Source organism: Saccopteryx bilineata, chromosome 12, assembly GCF_036850765.1.
Source record: "Saccopteryx bilineata isolate mSacBil1 chromosome 12, mSacBil1_pri_phased_curated, whole genome shotgun sequence".
NCBI lineage: Eukaryota > Metazoa > Chordata > Mammalia > Chiroptera > Emballonuridae > Saccopteryx > Saccopteryx bilineata.
Window position 1 is genome coordinate 49,941,768 of NC_089501.1, and position 16,463 is coordinate 49,958,230.

At 51.0% G+C, this 16,463-nt stretch overlaps 1 protein-coding gene across 7 annotated transcripts in view; it reads left to right on the forward strand.

Annotated features, from left to right (window-relative positions):
- ZDHHC14 (zinc finger DHHC-type palmitoyltransferase 14) overlaps positions 1–16,463 on the forward strand; it is a 253,025-nt gene that overhangs the window by 147,422 nt on the left and 89,140 nt on the right. For all 7 annotated transcript variants that reach the window (XM_066247774.1, XM_066247770.1, XM_066247775.1 and 4 more), the window contains exon 2: positions 3,065–3,225. In XM_066247774.1, the coding sequence (XP_066103871.1) occupies positions 3,065–3,225 (161 nt within the window). The remainder of the gene's footprint in view (positions 1–3,064; positions 3,226–16,463) is intronic.

Below are 16,463 nucleotides of genomic sequence, written 5' to 3' on the forward strand. Positions count from 1 at the left end.
CGTGCACTTGGGACAACAAGAAACAGTTCAGGACATGGCTTAATAGGAATCAAAATTTGGGGTCAACCAGGTTACATTTTAGACCCTAAAGGGAAAAAACAAACACACCGAAAACTAAGACCTATTAAACCACCTTCCCAGGAGGGAAGGAATCATCGGTCCTTGGAGAAGCCGCACAAAGCTGAACAAGTCACAGCTCAAACACCCTAGGTGGGTCACGTCCTGCTGGCTGGTCCGTCCCTGTCATACGGTGCAGCTGTGCCCTGGATGCTGTCACCGAACAACTGGACCAATTGTTTCTTATTCAAACTCATGAATAATGGTAAAGAGGAAGAACATTGGCCTGTTTTATTCTCTACCATTATTCAAACAGGCATTCTTCTGTTGATGTCTGAATTTAAATTCTGGAAAATTCTCTTCTACACAATTGTTCATTTCCTTAGCCAATAAAAAGAAAAAAAACCCACCTGGAGTGAATTCTTTTAGACTAAAAAAATAATAATAAAATAAATATATATATATATATTTAAAATAGGTCTGACACATATAAATTGAAATCTAGTATTACTGGGGTCAATTTTATGCTTTCCATGTGAACTGTGTTTATTTCTGATCGTGGAACACGAGCACCTTTTTGAGGCTTACTACAGGTCATGGTTGCTTCTAGAGCCTGAGTTTCTTGATGTCAATGAACTCCAGGTTGATATCAGAGATTCATTTAATCGACAGACCTGAAGCAATGGACCTTTCACACCGGCTCGTCATACAAGTTCCATGTGGCAGCCTACACGTGCCCCGCTTAGAGACACGCCCTGGAAAGGGGGCTGTGTCGTAGTCCCCTGCACCGCACCGCACAGCTGGGGGCGACCCCATGTTGAAGACCGAGCTGGATGCAGTAGGAATGTGATTGTTATTGTCACTTCATATTGACTCTCTAAGGGGAAGGTGGTCACTTCCTGACCAGTCTTTTTTCTCTCCGTGCCTCAAGTTGAAGTGAAGTTCTGCACCAGGCCATGCGAGAGGGAGGCACCCTGAGCAGTGCCGTCCTTTAAAATCTTTTCTCTCCTTGTTGGGGCTCATAGATGCAGGACAATATCCCTTTGCAAATCCAGGAGTATACACTAAGTGCTGTTTGCTGGTTTCTTTTTTTCTTTTTTTGAAAGAGAGAGAGAGGGAAAGATGAGAAGCATCAAGGTGTTTGTTTGTTGTTGTGTCACTGTAATTGTTCATTGATTGCTTCTTCTACATGCTTTGATGGGGTGGGTGGGGGCTCCACCGAGCCAGTGACCCCTTGCTCAAGTCAGCAACCTTGGGCTTCAAGCCAGCGACCTTTGGACTCAAGCCAGTGACCGTGGGGTTATGTCAATGCTCCCACGCTCAAGCTGGTGAGCCTGACTCAAATCGGATGACCCCACACTCAAGCTGGCGACCTCAAGGTTTCGAACCTGGGACCTCAGTGTCCCAGGTCACTGCTTTGGCCACTGCGCCACCACCAGTCAGGCTATTTGCCAGTTTCTTAAATGCCTATCTCACTTAACACTTTTCAGTACCTAGAATCATATTTTTGTCTCTCTGAGTCACAGGATTCTTTTAGAGATCATCTATCTGCCTGTCAGGAAATCCCACCTGGTTGTGTTTGGAGTCACCGTCCTCCCTGATAGAGTTGTTGGGAAGTCTCTGTGTTTCTTCAGAGCAGGGAATTCAGGACAGGCCTTTGGACTTCGGTTCCCAGGACAACTCCATATGTCCACGTCGATGTGCCTCGTGAAGACCCCGTGCTCCGCCATGCCAGTTTCTGGTCTTGGCAAAGGAGATCATGACCTGCGGTCCTCAAAGCCTGGACGTCCCCTTTCTATCCCACCAGGGACCTCCCCACCTCCCCTGCAAGCGCCGCACAAGATCAGAGCCCCCAGTGCCCCCGCGGCTGAGCCCCGCCTACCTCCTCGTCTTGAGCAGAGCGTTCCAGTCCTTCCTTCCCCAGCGTCCCGTCTCATCTTCAGTGTCTGGAAGTGTCTCCCTGATGGTCCTCTAGGAGGCGCCTTCTACTCTAGGTGTTGTAATTATGTGATTCTGCGGTGTGCTCCTCAATGCCCACGATGTCACTGAGCTTGGTGACGACAGACTGATCATGGTCGTTGTAGATCCCATCCTTCACCCAGCTCCAGGCGTTGAGCTGATTCTCACTGAGGGGCCCCTAGCCCACTCTGTGGTGTCAAAGGGCCGTGACAGTGAGCCAGGGTGTGCTGCTTAAAGCTGCTCTGGCTCCTGCGTGCCCAGAGCGCAGCTGGCACAGACTTTAGTCTGTCCCAAGGGTCCCTCCCTCTGCCTGACTCACCACAGTCCTGGCTCCATGTCAGCTCACAGGGTGAAGGCCAGTGAAGGGGTCTCGTAGCATGAATGGGGCCATGTTTATTCATCATTGGCAGCTCAAATACTTCCTTGAAGGGCATGGGATTATAATATCCCAGCCATGGAGTCCCTTTAATCCTTTCCGGAAACTGGCCTGCAAGTTCATGTCCATAGCTCATTAACCTCTTTTGAAGAGATTAGCTCCGAAATATTGAAAAATGCTTTTTTACCTTTTGAGGGTGAATTTGCAGTTCTCAGCATTTTGTACTCCAAGTTGTTTGACCCGGGGAGGACCAGTCAGTTGTAAGCCGGTGTCTTCTTCACTCATGCAATTCCAGGGAGGGGTAGGAGGATCACGTAGGTTCATGGGCTGTGTCTACGGCCCCGAGGTACCAGCTCTGTGCATCTGACCCTGAGCGCACGGGCAGGACTCTCTTCCTTTCGCAGCATCCTCGCCGGGTGGCGCTTTGGAGCGGAGGGCCTGGGTGGTGTGGTCGCTGTGGCTGGGAACGGAGGGTTAAACCGTCCGCCAGAGAGAACTGTAGACCTCCCCAGATGGAAAAGCTTAGCACAGATGAATCTTTAATGGAAATCAATTTTACTTCTCCAAAGAAACCTTTCGCTTCTTGGAAAATACGAACCGCTTACTGTTGATTACTGACATTGTCTTTCCTTTCTTTTCTCCCCTCCCCTCTCCTCCCGACCTGCTGGCCAGCTGCCCGTACCTAGCGGTGGAAATCACGCCTGCCATTCCTGTGGTGGGTGGCATTCTGTTCTTCTTCGTGATGGGGACCCTGCTTCGCACCAGCTTCAGTGACCCCGGCGTCCTCCCGCGAGCCACGCCCGATGAGGCCGCCGACCTGGAAAGGCAAATAGGTAACCCTGGAGGTCTGCCCTTAGCTGCTGGTCCCTTCCCACCCGTGCTCGGCCGCAGCGTGGGAGGCCGGGCTGAGGTGCCCGTGCGAGAGGGGCAGGGCACTGGACAGTGGCGAGTAACCGGGGAGGGGCCCGTGCACTTTGGCAGCAGGATGGCCCGAGCAGGAGCTGGGATGTAGAGTGGCCGGAGGTCAGGCCGAGGCCTGGTGCCCCAGGGCAAGCTCGTGGTACGGGCAGCCGGGGTACCGCCCTGAGCTGTGTGTCCCAACGCTTCCATGAAGCTCGAGTGTCTGAGTCCGTCGTGAAGGTCTGTCTGTCATTGTGGGTACCTTGTGTCACCATCGAAGCTGACCTCTGGTTTCCATGATAGGAACCCGGGAAGGTTACATTGTAGACTGCTGTCTTAAACTTCCGGCCTAGGGTCCAGAATTTCTTGACTGTGGCACCACAAAGATACATTAGTTGTGATATTTATCTAAACAGACAGCTTTATTCTTCCTTAGACATTGAAATCCTAGGACAAAGAGTTCACTGCGATCCATTTTAAAGCTATTAAAACAAATCCCAACCCCTTACACCACAAACTTTTAAAGTACTTTTTTCTAATTCAAAAGAGAGCTTGTTCTTGCCCTTAGGAGTGTGCATTTGTGAACGTGTGGCTGCGCTGTGGCACGTTGAAAGTTTGACAAGAGTGGCACTGGGGCAGCGATGATGCTGAATGGTGGGTGAGGCATGTGAAACCTTTGGCAGAGACAGTTCCCTCCCTGGTCCTCTGACTCCCTGGGCTTCCTTGCCGAGCCTTACCCAGCTGAAAGATGCCCATTTCCACAGTGTACAGGTGTGGGCCTTCGTAGGTAGTGTCTGCTCTATCATCCCCAAGCACCAAAGCACAGCTGTGTCCCTCTCTGAGCATCTGCCTCCACCCTTCACCCCTGTCTTATGGGAGGAGAGCAGGAAAGGAGTCGATAGTGGGAGTGTATGGTGAGAAGTCAGGTGGGCAGCAGCCCTTTTGTGTCCTGAGGTAGGGAAGAAGGGGAAAGAAGATCCATTTCTTCCACTGGGGAGACATCTTTTTCTTAGTCATTGCATCACAGGATTTCAAGACAGGGCATTAATTTGTAATTTAAGGCCTTACATTTATAGCACATTAATAATTTGTAAAGGCTGTCATTGAACTAGGTCACTTCCAAGCAAGCTTGTGGGAAAGAGGTCAAACGGGAGAAAGTGGCAGAGCCAGAGCCTCAAACGCAGGTTTCCTGGGTCTCAGCCCTCGCTCTTCCCAGGTTGTCACGTCAGAGGGGGAAGGGGGTCAGGCCCAGTGTCCTCAAGGCCTAGAACCTGACCTGTAGAAACCGGGTAGTCGATGCCCGCGTCACGTTAGCACATAGCTTGGAAATCCTCTCCTCGGGGAGTGCACACAGAGCCCGGCTCCCCGCACTGGTCAGAGTGTCTCCCCCAACCCCGTGACCCTGCTTTCTGTCCCTACCTCCCAGTTAGTGCGAGGAGCCTCTGCTAAATCGTCAAGCTTAGACCCGGTTTTCTGCCTTTCTGACACTTGAACTTCTCTGCTAGAAATGCAGGTTCTACAAGGCCCTGTTTTCACTCATCCATATTCATATTGAGGAAGTTGAGCCATTCACTAGTACATTTAAAAATATTTTGTTTTTGTTCCTAGTTGATAACCTCAGGGCAGTATTTTTCAACATAAATCTATTTTTATTTTTATTTTTATTTTTTTTGTATGTTTCTGAAATTGGAAACGGGGAGGCAGTCAGACAGACTGCCGCATGTACCCGACCAGGATCTACCCGGCATGCCCACCAGGGGGCGATGCTCTGCCCATCTAGGGCGTTGCTCTGTTGCGACCAGAGCCATTCTAGCGCCTGAGGCAAAGGCCATGGAGCCATCCACAGCGCTCAGGCCAACTTTGCTCCACTGGAGCCTCAGCTGCAGGAGGGGAAGAAAGAGACAGAGAGGAAGGAGAGAGGGAGGGGTGGAGAAGCAGATGGGCGCTTCTCCTGTGTGCCCTGGCTGGGAATCGAACCCGGGACTCCTGCACGCCAGGCTGACACTCTACCACTGAGCCAACCGGCCAGGGCAACATAAATCTATTTCTATAACCAGCTTTGCCCTCGTCCCCCCTGGAGACAGATTCTGTAAGAGAACTAGATGGGGGTGAAGGCTGAAACCAAATTTTGTTTCCTGTGAAGGAGAGAAGAGAGGCTATAGAGACAGGACTCTGGTGTGGCAGACATGACTAGCCCAAGGCATCCTGTCCCCGTGAGGAAATGACAAAACTGGACAAAGTGGTCGGGAACGAGCGTTTCACCCATCTGGAATTCGACTGTATTGAGGAGTAGTTATCGACATGAAACTTGGACTTCAGATAAGAAGAGTGGGCGTCTCTGGTGTTCTCACCTGAGGCTGCTCCAGCCCCACCCTGCATTCCTGAGGTGAGGGGTGCCACCTGGACAGGCAGAGCCCTGGAGACCACCAGCCTCCCTGTCTGAGGAGCTGACTTGGTTTGGACAGATGTGTGGAAAAAAACAGTAACTGAAACTTTTACCTCAAGAAATTAGAAAAGGAAGAGCAGACTAAACTCAAAGGCAGCCATCATAAGGAAGTATTAACCATGAGAGTGAAGTCAGTGCACTCAAATACAGAAAAACAACAGAGGACATCAGTGAGACCAAAAGATAGGTCTTCGGGGTTGACAACATAGACAAACCTTTAATTATACTACTTCCTCCCCATCGAGAGAGAGAGAGAGAGAGAGAGAGAGAGAGAGAGAGAAAGGATACAAATGACCAAGATCAGGAATGAAAGTAGGGACATCACCATTGACCCTACTTTTAAAATCCTTTATGCCACAAATTAGACAACTTAGATGAATGGACAAATTCTTAGAAAGCCACAACATCCACAACAAAAAGACGCAAGAAGAAATAGAAAATCTGAAAAAAAACCCAGAACAAGTAAAGAAATTGGTTGTCCATATGTGAAAAGATAAATGTGAATCCTTACCTCACACCATACACAAAATTTAATTAAAAATGGGCCAGAGACCTAAATAAAAGAGCTAAAACTATCAAACTGCTGAAGAAAATAGAGGAGAAAATGTTCCTGATCTTGGATTAGACAAAGAGTTTTTAGACATGACACCAAAAGCATGATCTGTATGAGAAAAATAATGATACACTGAATTTAATCAAATGTAAAACTCTGGTGCTTCAAAAGACACCATTAAGAAAACAAAAAGACATGCCACAGAGTGGGAGAAAATTTTTGCAAATCATATATCTGATAAAGTATCTTGTTCTTGTCCCTAGAATATATAAAGATTTCTATGACTCAACAATAAGACAGCAATCCATCTAAAAATAGGTAAAGATTTGAACAGATATTTTTCTAAAGAAGATGTCTGAATGGCTTATTACCACATGAAAAGATGCTTAACCTCATTAGTTATTAGGGAAATGCAAATAAAAACCACCATGAGATAGCACTTTATACCCACTAGAGTGACTCTTGTCCAAAAGACTGACAGAGACAAGTGTTGATGAGGACATGGAGAAATTGGAACCCTCATGCATTACTGGTGGGAATATAAAATGGGGCAGCCACTTTGGAAACAGTTCCTCAAAGTTCCTCAAGATTTTAAGCTCAAAGGTGCCAGTGACCCAGCAAGTCTCTTCCCTAGGTGTAGACCAAAGAGAAATGGAAACCTGTGTCCGTAGCTGAACATTATACCGAACAGCCCCAAACTGGAAGCAACCTCAGTGTTCAGTAGCGGGCAGAACAAATGAGCGATGAGTATGTGGCACGTCCCCACGTAGAAATACCCCGAAGGATAAAGGAGAGCTAAGTGTTGACGTATGCTACAGCACAGACGGACCTCGAAAACATCGGGCGAAGTGAAAGAGGCAGATCAAAAGACCATGTATTGTGTTTACATGATTCTGTGTCTATGAAATGTCCAGAAAGGGCAAATCTTTGGGGACAGAGAGCAGATGGGTGATGGCCTGAGCAGGGGGAGGAGTGAGGGTTGGCGCACACAGGCATGACAGAACTTTCTGGAGGAATGTGAAGGTTATCTAAAATTAGATTGCAGTGATCATTGTGCATGCTAATAAATGGACTCTGTGGCACACTTCTAACAGTTAACTACTTGGTGTGTAAGTTATACCACAACAAATCTGTCAAAACGAAAAAGGAGGAGGAGGGGGAGGGGGAGAGGAAGGAGACGGGCTCACCAGTCTCGAGTTGCATGACCTTAGGCTGGTCGGACACTTTCTAAATGTCATCCCTCCTTGTTCTGATCTGTAAATGGGAACAATGACACACAGCCTGTGAGGTTCCTGTTAGGGTTGGCGCAGCGCATAACAGTATGTTTTGAAGAGAAATTCTCCTCTTTCCCCTCCCAGTTCTGTCTTCACCTTCTACAAACATAGATTCTTATGAAAAGTGACCTGCAATGTGACAGGAGGAAATAGAGGGGCCGGTGCAGCAGCGCCCCCCACCCCCATCTAGTTCTCAGCTGCGCAAAGTCAGATGACATTTCCGTGAGCTCTCAGTGCATCTATTTGTGCTGTCTAACTAAAAAATGAAAAATTAGATTTGGAACCTTTTTATCACTAGGGCTATGAGTTCTAACTATCCGTAGTATACCTCTACTTATCGAAGCCCATAGGAGCTGCTTGAAACTGCCCACCTGAGTAATTTGTTCAAGACTTGCCAAGGATCTGAACAGCTTCCTCCCCAGCTTTCTGGAGAGGAGGAGGTGGTCCGGAGGAGGCTGTGTGTCTCAGGGTCTGTTACACATCTCTTGAAACACCTTCCTTTGCACTGCATTTTCCGGAAAGAACTTTCCCCAATAACTTATATGGCAGCCCTGGCCGGTTGGCTCAGCGGTAGAGCGTCGGCCTAGCATGTGGAGGACCCGGGTTCGATTCCCGGCCAGGGCACATAGGAGAAGCGCCCATTTGCTTCTCCACCCCTCCACCGCGCTTTCCTCTCTGTCTCTCTCTTCCCCTCCCGCAGCCAAGGCTCCATTGGAGCAAAGATGGCCCGGGCGCTGGGGATGGCTCTGTGGCCTATGCCTCAGGTGCTAGAGTGGCTCTGGTCGCAACATGGCGACGCCCAGGATGGGCAGAGCATTGCCCCCTGGTGGGCAGAGCATCGCCCCTGGTGGGCGTGCTGGGTGGATCCCAGTCGGGCGCATGCGGGAGTCTGTCTGTCTCTCCCTGTTTCCAGCTTCAGAAAAAATGAAAAAAAAAACAAAAAACTTATATGGCAGCTAAAGAGATAGCAAAGAATGGCAGCAGGGGTCCAGGGAGGTCTCCCTGGGGTCACTGGGGTCCTGCTTGGAAACTGGCTTTCGAAACTCAATCTCTTTGTTCACTCAGCGACACTCAGGTACTGAGCAACTAGTCTGGGATCAAAGCATTTTGTTTCAATTAGAGATGGACCTGTCCAGAGGTGAAAACAGGGCAAAGCAGCAGGCCTGCTTCTGCTCACTTCCTCGTGCGTCCTCTCTTCCCGCCCCTCCATAGTCCTAAGGATGTGAACGCCAGGACCTCAATCAAGCGCTCCCAAACCAAGACTAGTTACTTAGGAAAGTGTCTCCCGCGTCAAGGCTACCCTGACACCAATAAGGGAATCATATCAAAGGAAGTCTTTAAAAAGTCACCTGTGTGTTGGCAGAATCTGAATAATGAATACCACTCTGCTAGACACAGCGTGTGTGTGTGTGTGTGTGTGTGTGTGTGTGTGTGTGTGTGTGTGTTCATCCCTTCTCTCTCTTGGTCTGTCCCCCTCCATCTCTTTTCTTCCCTCTCTTCCTCCAACCCTCCTCCTTACCTTCACCTTCTTCTCCTTCCTCCCCTTCCTCCTCCCCCTCCTGCTTCACCCTCTTTTCCTTCCCTCCCCTCCTTCTTTCCTCTTCTCCTTTCTCCCTCTCTTATCCCTCCCCTAACCCCACTCTTTGGTCAAATTCTTTTTTTATGACAGAGACAGAGAGAGGGACAGAGAGAGGGACAGATAGACAGGAAGGAAAAGAGATGAGAAGCATCAGTTCTTCGTTGCAGCACCTTAGTTGTTCATTGATTGCTTTCTCATATGTGCCTTGACAGGGGGGGGGGGCTACAGCAGACCGAGTAACCCCTTGCTCAAGCCAGCAACCTTGGGCTCAAGCTGGTGAGCTTTGCTCAAACCCTACGAGCCCGTGCTCAAGCTGGCAACCTCGGGGTTTCAAACCTGGGTCCTCCATGTCCCAGTCCAACACTATCCACTGTGCCACTGCTTAGTCAGGCTTTGGTCAAATTCTCATACAGCATTTTTTCTTGCAGTACACAGAACCAATCACCATTTCCAAGACTGAAGTTTATCTTTCACTGTTTCCTAAATGAGTCGTTGAACTGGGTCTCCTCTGGACAGGAGGTTTAGGAAGCGTGGCTTCCCAATCCTGCTAACTGGTCCTGTTAGCAGCCCGTTCACGGTCCTGCACCATCCCAGAGAGCCCAGTGCCGTGCCGGGAGCGGTTCTGTGGGAACAAGGTGGTGTTGCCACCAGTTTGACTTGCTAGACTTTTCCCCCAAAGACACCTTAATTCTGTATCTCAGAATAGAAATATTATCATTATAATTGCAATTTTAACAACACAGATGGATTTTTGTGGGAGAAAATACTTTCTGGGAACACTATTAAGCCAGTTGAAGACCTTAATCAATTCTCTCCATTGCAAAGGTAAACTATTTCCAATTTTGCCCATTTACATTTTTATTTCATTAAAATTATTTTTATTGGAGTAATTTTTTCTGCATAAAATTTATAACTAAGGATTTTTCTTATTGTTTGGTTTTTGTGGGTTTTTTTAATATCATGAACATTGCCAGTAGGAATTTTCTTATAGAACTCTTATTTCTACTGAAACAAATTTTCCTGATGATTTAATTTTTTACCATGTATGAATTTTAAGCCACTATTCATTTGTGTGTCTGTGTGTGTATGTATGTGTCTGTGTTGGTTATTTCTGCTGGTAGTAGTCACCATAAAATTGCTTTAAGTTTTTATGGCTTCTTATGTTTTGCCTCATGACGGTTCTACGGTCTATAGTTGGTCCGCCCTTAAACTGTCCCACGCTCTGCAGTCCTGTGTGCTGGGCGCTAGACATCCACAGTGCTTACTGAATGTACCAAAGAAAGGAGAAGAAATAGGCGGCTGATTTGATTAGATTTTGTCAGTTCTCTTTTCGGAAGGTGACGTCTTCTGACCATTTCCCTTAGTCCTTATTTGTGTCCCCCACTCACTTCCAAAGTCACCGCGATGTATGCTTTGTGTAATTTTTGTTTGGAGTGGTCATTTCGGTATCTTGTGACCACTCCGCGAGGCCCCAGACGCTGTTCACATGCAGTCACACCCGTTCTCGAGCCTCTCTCCTGTCGCTCCCTGCCCAGTTCTTTCCGGAGTCACTGCGATGCCATTTCATCAGCTTTGGGGCGTTCTTTTCCATGCGCAGCGTAAGCACTTACCTGCGTCCATTACCATAAAATAGCCCTGTGCTTTTCCTGTGAGGGAATTGGCGTATTGGTCCACAGTGGACAGGTAGAATATCGATAGCTAGTTTCCATTAAGTGCTTTTCTTGTGTCAGGCATCCTGTGAGCTCGGTCCACGATGATCTCACTTAATACAACGGCCACTCGCTGATGTCCAGTTACCATAAATGTCCCTGTTTCATTTATGAGCGAGTCCCGGCTCAGAAGAAAAAGGGATTTGCCAGCGGTCGTTCGGCCCGAGCTGGGAGTCTAATGCAGGGCGGTGCTCTGAGCTGCAGCGCAGCCCCATCCGCCGTCCAGTCTCGGGGGGGGGGGGGGGGGCGCGGCGCAGCCCCGTCCGCCGTCCAGTGTCCAGGGAGCCGCAGCGCAGCCCCGTCCGCCGTCTAGTCTCCGGGGAGTCGCGGTGCGGCCCCGTCCGCCGTCCAGTCCCGGGGGGGGGGGGCGCGGCGCAGCCCCGTCCGCCGTCCAGTGTCCAGGGAGCCGCAGCGCAGCCCCGTCCGCCGTCTAGTCTCCGGGGAGCCGCGGTGCGGCCCCATCCGCCGTCCAGTCCCCGGGGGGGGGGGGGGGGCCGCGGCGCAGCCCCGTCCAGTGTCCAGGGAGCCGCAGCGCAGCCCCGTCCGCCGTCTAGTCTCCGGGGGGGGGGGGGGCCGCAGCGCAGCCCCGTCCGCCGTCCAGTCCCCGGGGGGGGGGGGGGCCGCAGCGCAGCCCCGTCCGCCGTCCAGTCCCGGGGGGGGGGCCGCGGCGCAGCCCCGTCCAGTGTCCGGGGAGCCGCAGCGCAGCCCCGTCCGCCGTCTAGTCTCCGGGGAGCCGCGGTGCGACCCCGTCCGCCGTCCAGTCCCCGGGGAGCCGCGGCGCAGCCCCGTGCGCTGTCTAGTCCCCGGAGAGCCGCGGTGCGGCCCCGTCCCCCGTCCAGTCTCCGGGGAGCCGCGGTGCGGCCCCGTCCGCCGTCCAGTCCCCGGAGAGCCGCGGTGCGGCCCCGTCCGCCGTCCAGTCCCCGGGGAGCCGCGGTGCGGCCCCGTCCGCCGTCCAGTCCCCGGGGAGCCGCGGTGCGGCCCCGTCCCCCGTCCAGTCCCCGGGGAGCCGCGGTGCGGCCCCGTCCGCCGTCCAGTCCCCGGGGAGCCGCGGTGCGGCCCCGTCCCCCGTCCAGTCCCCGGGGAGCCGCGGCGCGGCCCCGCCCGCCGTCCAGTGTCCGGGGAGCCGCAGCGCAGCCCCGTCCGCCGTTCAGTCCTGGGGAGCCGCGTTGCAGCCCCGTCCGCTGTCTAGTCGCCCTAGGGAGCCGCGGCGCAGCCCCGTCCACCGTCCAGTCCCCGGGGAGCTGCGGCGCAACCCTGTCCACTGTCTAGTCGCCCTAGGGAGCCAGGCCCCATGGGGCCGATTTCCTGGTGTCCAGGACCAAGCAGGGGGCACCTCCCACTGCCAGTGTATAACCGCCCCCCAGACTGTGGGCATCAGCCAGCCCTCCCGCTCTCCTGCCCGTCGCTGCCCCTCTCATCAGAGCCACGGTGGCCAGAGGGCCTGGCTCTCGTGTCCTGGGTCCCCATAGGTAGAAGAGCAAGAAGTGGAGGAGGGAAGTTCCAGATGGCCCCGCGCCCCTCTGGGAGCCGCCTGAAGATATAAGGGCCTTTTGTCCAGCGGGAACCTCGCTGCTGTCCCGATTCCCCCGACGCTTGTGAAGGAGCAGGGGAAGTGTGCAGCGCGACCCTCCACCAGGTCTGAAACACCTCCTGGAAGATACAAAGTTCTTTTGAAGAAACTGGCATTCTAGAAATAATAACTTTAAAAAGTAGATCTTTTATTTTAAAAGAAGTAGATCTTTTATTAGGTGGGGGGAGGGTGCTGGAACTGTGTCATGTGCACTGGTGCTAGGGAAGGGGGGGTGTGAGTCTCCCCACAAAGGCAGGACAGCGGCTCAAAAACCCAGAATTCCTCCTTGTCTCTTTAAAATAAAAATCCCAGCCTGGGAGAGCTGGAAAACAGATGTCACAATCAAAATGACAGTATTTGAGGAAATACCACAAGATTTTAAAGGGTTCAGTTCCGGAGGAGGGAAGGAATGGAGGTTTTGCTTTTCCGAAGGATTTGGAAGGGTGGGTGTTCTCCATCCAGGACGTTCGTTGGAGCCCATGGGATTTCTTCTTCCTCTGAAATCCAAATTTGGGGGAATGCTCGTGGTGTCGGAACCGGAGCCAGATTCTGACGCAAGCGTATGTACCCATTTGTGAGGTTAGGATGCTGACTGTGTGTTGGTCGGAGTGGAGAATTATAATGACACAGACAGCCACCCGCACCGCCTCTCTTGTGACAGATGCCCTTTACAGGACTGTCTTCACAGTCCTCCAGATCGCTGTGTGGGCGGCAAGCGCTGTTTCTCTCCTTCTTACAGAAGAAATTTAGACAAGGGGCACTCTTTGACTTGAGGCGTTCACACTTTCGAGCTCACACCGCCCTGGGCCTAGGAATCTAAATCTCTACCTACGTCCACGTAGGTATTTAGTGGCTTCTGCATATCTCATCCCGAATCCCCTGGTATCTCCCTTAATATAGTTGAAGACGGAAGACGTGACTTACCATGTGTATCAGTGTGCAACTCTTCCCTGAAAGCAACGGCCTCACTTCATGTCAGATGAGGAGAAGCTGTCTGTCTCTCTGTCTCTGTCTCTCTCAGCACCAATGTCACGTCCTTTAAAGAGTTCATGTTAAATTGGCAAAATGATGGCATAGAGCAATGTTGACATGCTTTGCTCAGAGAGAAAAGAAACGCACTATAATTATAATCGGTTCTGCACATGAGGCCTTGGAGGGGAAGGATGATGGAACAGCACAGGGTGAGGAACAGGCCAGCCATGAGGGAAGAGGGGAAGCCAGAGGCCTCAAGGAGGGGAAGCAGAGGATCAAGTGGCATGAAAAGAGCAGAAAATTGGAACTGGTGCAGCGAAAAGCCACTGAACACATGGGGCATCAGTGTGCCGAGCAGACAAAACTTGGGAGTCCACAGCCCATGCAGGAGGATGGGTCCTACACACATCACCGGGTCATCAGTTGAAACCCGTGGAGTGAGATGAATCTAAGGTCCAAGTAGCCTTGTGAGCCCAGAGGGAAATCTCAGCCCCTGATTGGGTCGGGGCGCGCTGACCACACGCTATCGGCCTAGCAGAGGGTGACATCCACAGAGGCTCTACAATGTTCCGTGTGTATCCATGCGGCAGTCATTCTGAAACATCACCAGCTGTGTTAAGAAACAAACTGAACAGGAAAAAGAAAGACAATAGGGCCCAACTCAGATGGCTTAGTATTTCAGAATCCTTAGGGTCCTTAAAGGCGCTATCGTTACTATGTTTAAGAAAATACAGACAAGGTGGGGAGAATTCCACTGGCCTGGACTAATTAGAAATAATTCACCTGAAATTTGGCTATTGCAAGAATTCAGCCTTGCAAAAGAAGGAAATCCTGACATTTGTGACAACATGGATGAACCTGGAGCCCATTCTCCCATTCTGCGAAGAGAAGTAAGCCAGGCACAGAAGGACAAACGCTGCATGACTCCTCTTATAGGAGGGAGTCACAGAAGCAGAGGAAGCGCTGGAGGTTGCCAGGGGCCGGGGACTGCAGCCGAGGGGTATGACATTCAGTTATGTGAGCAGTCTGCTGCAGAACTCATGCCTGCAGTTAATAACATAGCACTGTGCAAAAGTGAGAAGGTAGATCTCTGTTAAGTGTGCTTACACACACACACACACACACACACACACACACACACGGACACAGGATACTCCAGAGGTGATAGGTGTCTGTTACCTTGATTGTCCTGCTTGTATCATGGGTATTTGCATCTGTCCAAACTCACCCAGTTGTACACAGCAAATGCACGCAGTAATGTATATTAATTACATTTCAATAAAGCTGTAAATAAAAATTGGGACCACATGGTTCAAGAAGATGGCCAAAGGAAAGAACAAGTGGTCAGGAGCTTACGAGTGGAAATTAAAGGCTAACGGCCCATCTTTGCCCAGCCAGGGGCACTGAGACCACGCTGGTGCAGAGAACCCTTCACGCTAATCAAGGGGCTTTCTGACTTCAAGTATAGTGGCCTGCTGCAGTCAGGAATATTCCAGCAATCATGGAGATCATCCTGAACAACCCTCTCAATTTATAGACCAGTAAACTGAGGCTCAGAGGGAGACAGGTACAAATCTACCTGTGCTCACCCAGAACTAATCAGTGACAGTCCCTGGACTCTGGCCCTGGGGTCCTGGTCCTATACCTCTCTTTGGACTTCTCTGCTTCTGAGACCGAATCCTTAAATCCTTGCTACTCAACATGAGGTCCGTGGGAGAGCCACAGAGCAGACCCTCAGGCCCCAGCCCACCAACTGGTCCAGAATCGGCTCTTCCATCAAGACTGCCGTGGTTCCCGGAGGCTGAGAAGTGCAGCCTTGATGTCTTTCCACCTCCCAGCAGTGACCGTGACCCGTGACTGAACCTGTGACTTCCTCTCCAACAGTCAGCATCCACCTCCCCTCCTCGTAAGCTCTTGGGTCAGATTTTTAGGAGCCTGGGTAACTACAGGTTCATTTATTTTGAGCATTCAGTATAATAACTTCCTTGCGGTGCCTATAAGTGGTATCTTATTCTTTATTATTAGTTATTAATAACTATATTAATAAATACCTTCTCTTTAGAGAGTGCTTTACCAATTTCAAAGTCCACATATGTTTTTATTAGAAGTAAGTTGCATAGTCATGGGGACAGGCTCCATAGCCAAATTGTCTGACTGTGTGTACAATACACCCATTGAGAACAAAGAGCCATTTCAACGTTACCATTCCGGTTCTAGAAATAAATCCTCTTCCTCCTTGGCTTGCCCATGAACCTCCAGGAATCTAAAGACTTCAGAAGGTTATCTAGACTGTTGAACTACTTAAAATGAAGAAAAGATATATTCTGTTAATAATTTTAGAACACAAAGCTACACGCTCACCCACATAAATCCAGCAGGTAAACTGTAGGTGCTGCAAACCAGGTGAGATATGTCAGTGACTCACCGGAATATTACTGTTATTATTACTGGAACTGGTAGGCTGGGAGGATAGAGCAAGGGGCTGAAACAATAGTTCTTTTGAGTGAAGGAGTGAGTCAGTCGTCAGTGAGGTTTTAGAGGGACATCAAAGATAAGGCGCTTCATCTGAGGACGGAGGATCCGGCTGGGCGTGTTGGACGGTACCTGGCCGCACTGGAGGGGGCCCTGGGTGGAAGCGGAGGGGAGGAGAGAATAGCTTTTCAGAGGAGAGCTCCCCTGTGGGAGGGTAATCAGAGGAGTGGGCAGGGCGGGCTCTCTGTGCCTGGAAGTGGGAGGCATGTTCTTAGTACAAGCAGACAAGGCAGCCCGGAACACAGGAAACAAAGGACTCTGTGAGGAGGAGGAGATGGGCCTGAACAAGGAGGAGGGGGGGGTGGCGGACCCGGCTGGGAGCAGGCAGGGAGGCTGAGCAGGTGCAGGGCAAGGAGCACCGGCCCGCCGAGAGCTGGAGAGCCCGTCAGAAGGGTCAGAGAGCCCTGGCCGGTTGGCTCAGCGGTAGAGCGTCGGCCTAGCGTGCGGAGGACCCGGGTTCGATTCCCGGCCAGGGCACACAGGAGAAGCGCCCATTTGCTTCTCCACCCCTCCATCGCGCTTTCCTCTCTGTCTCT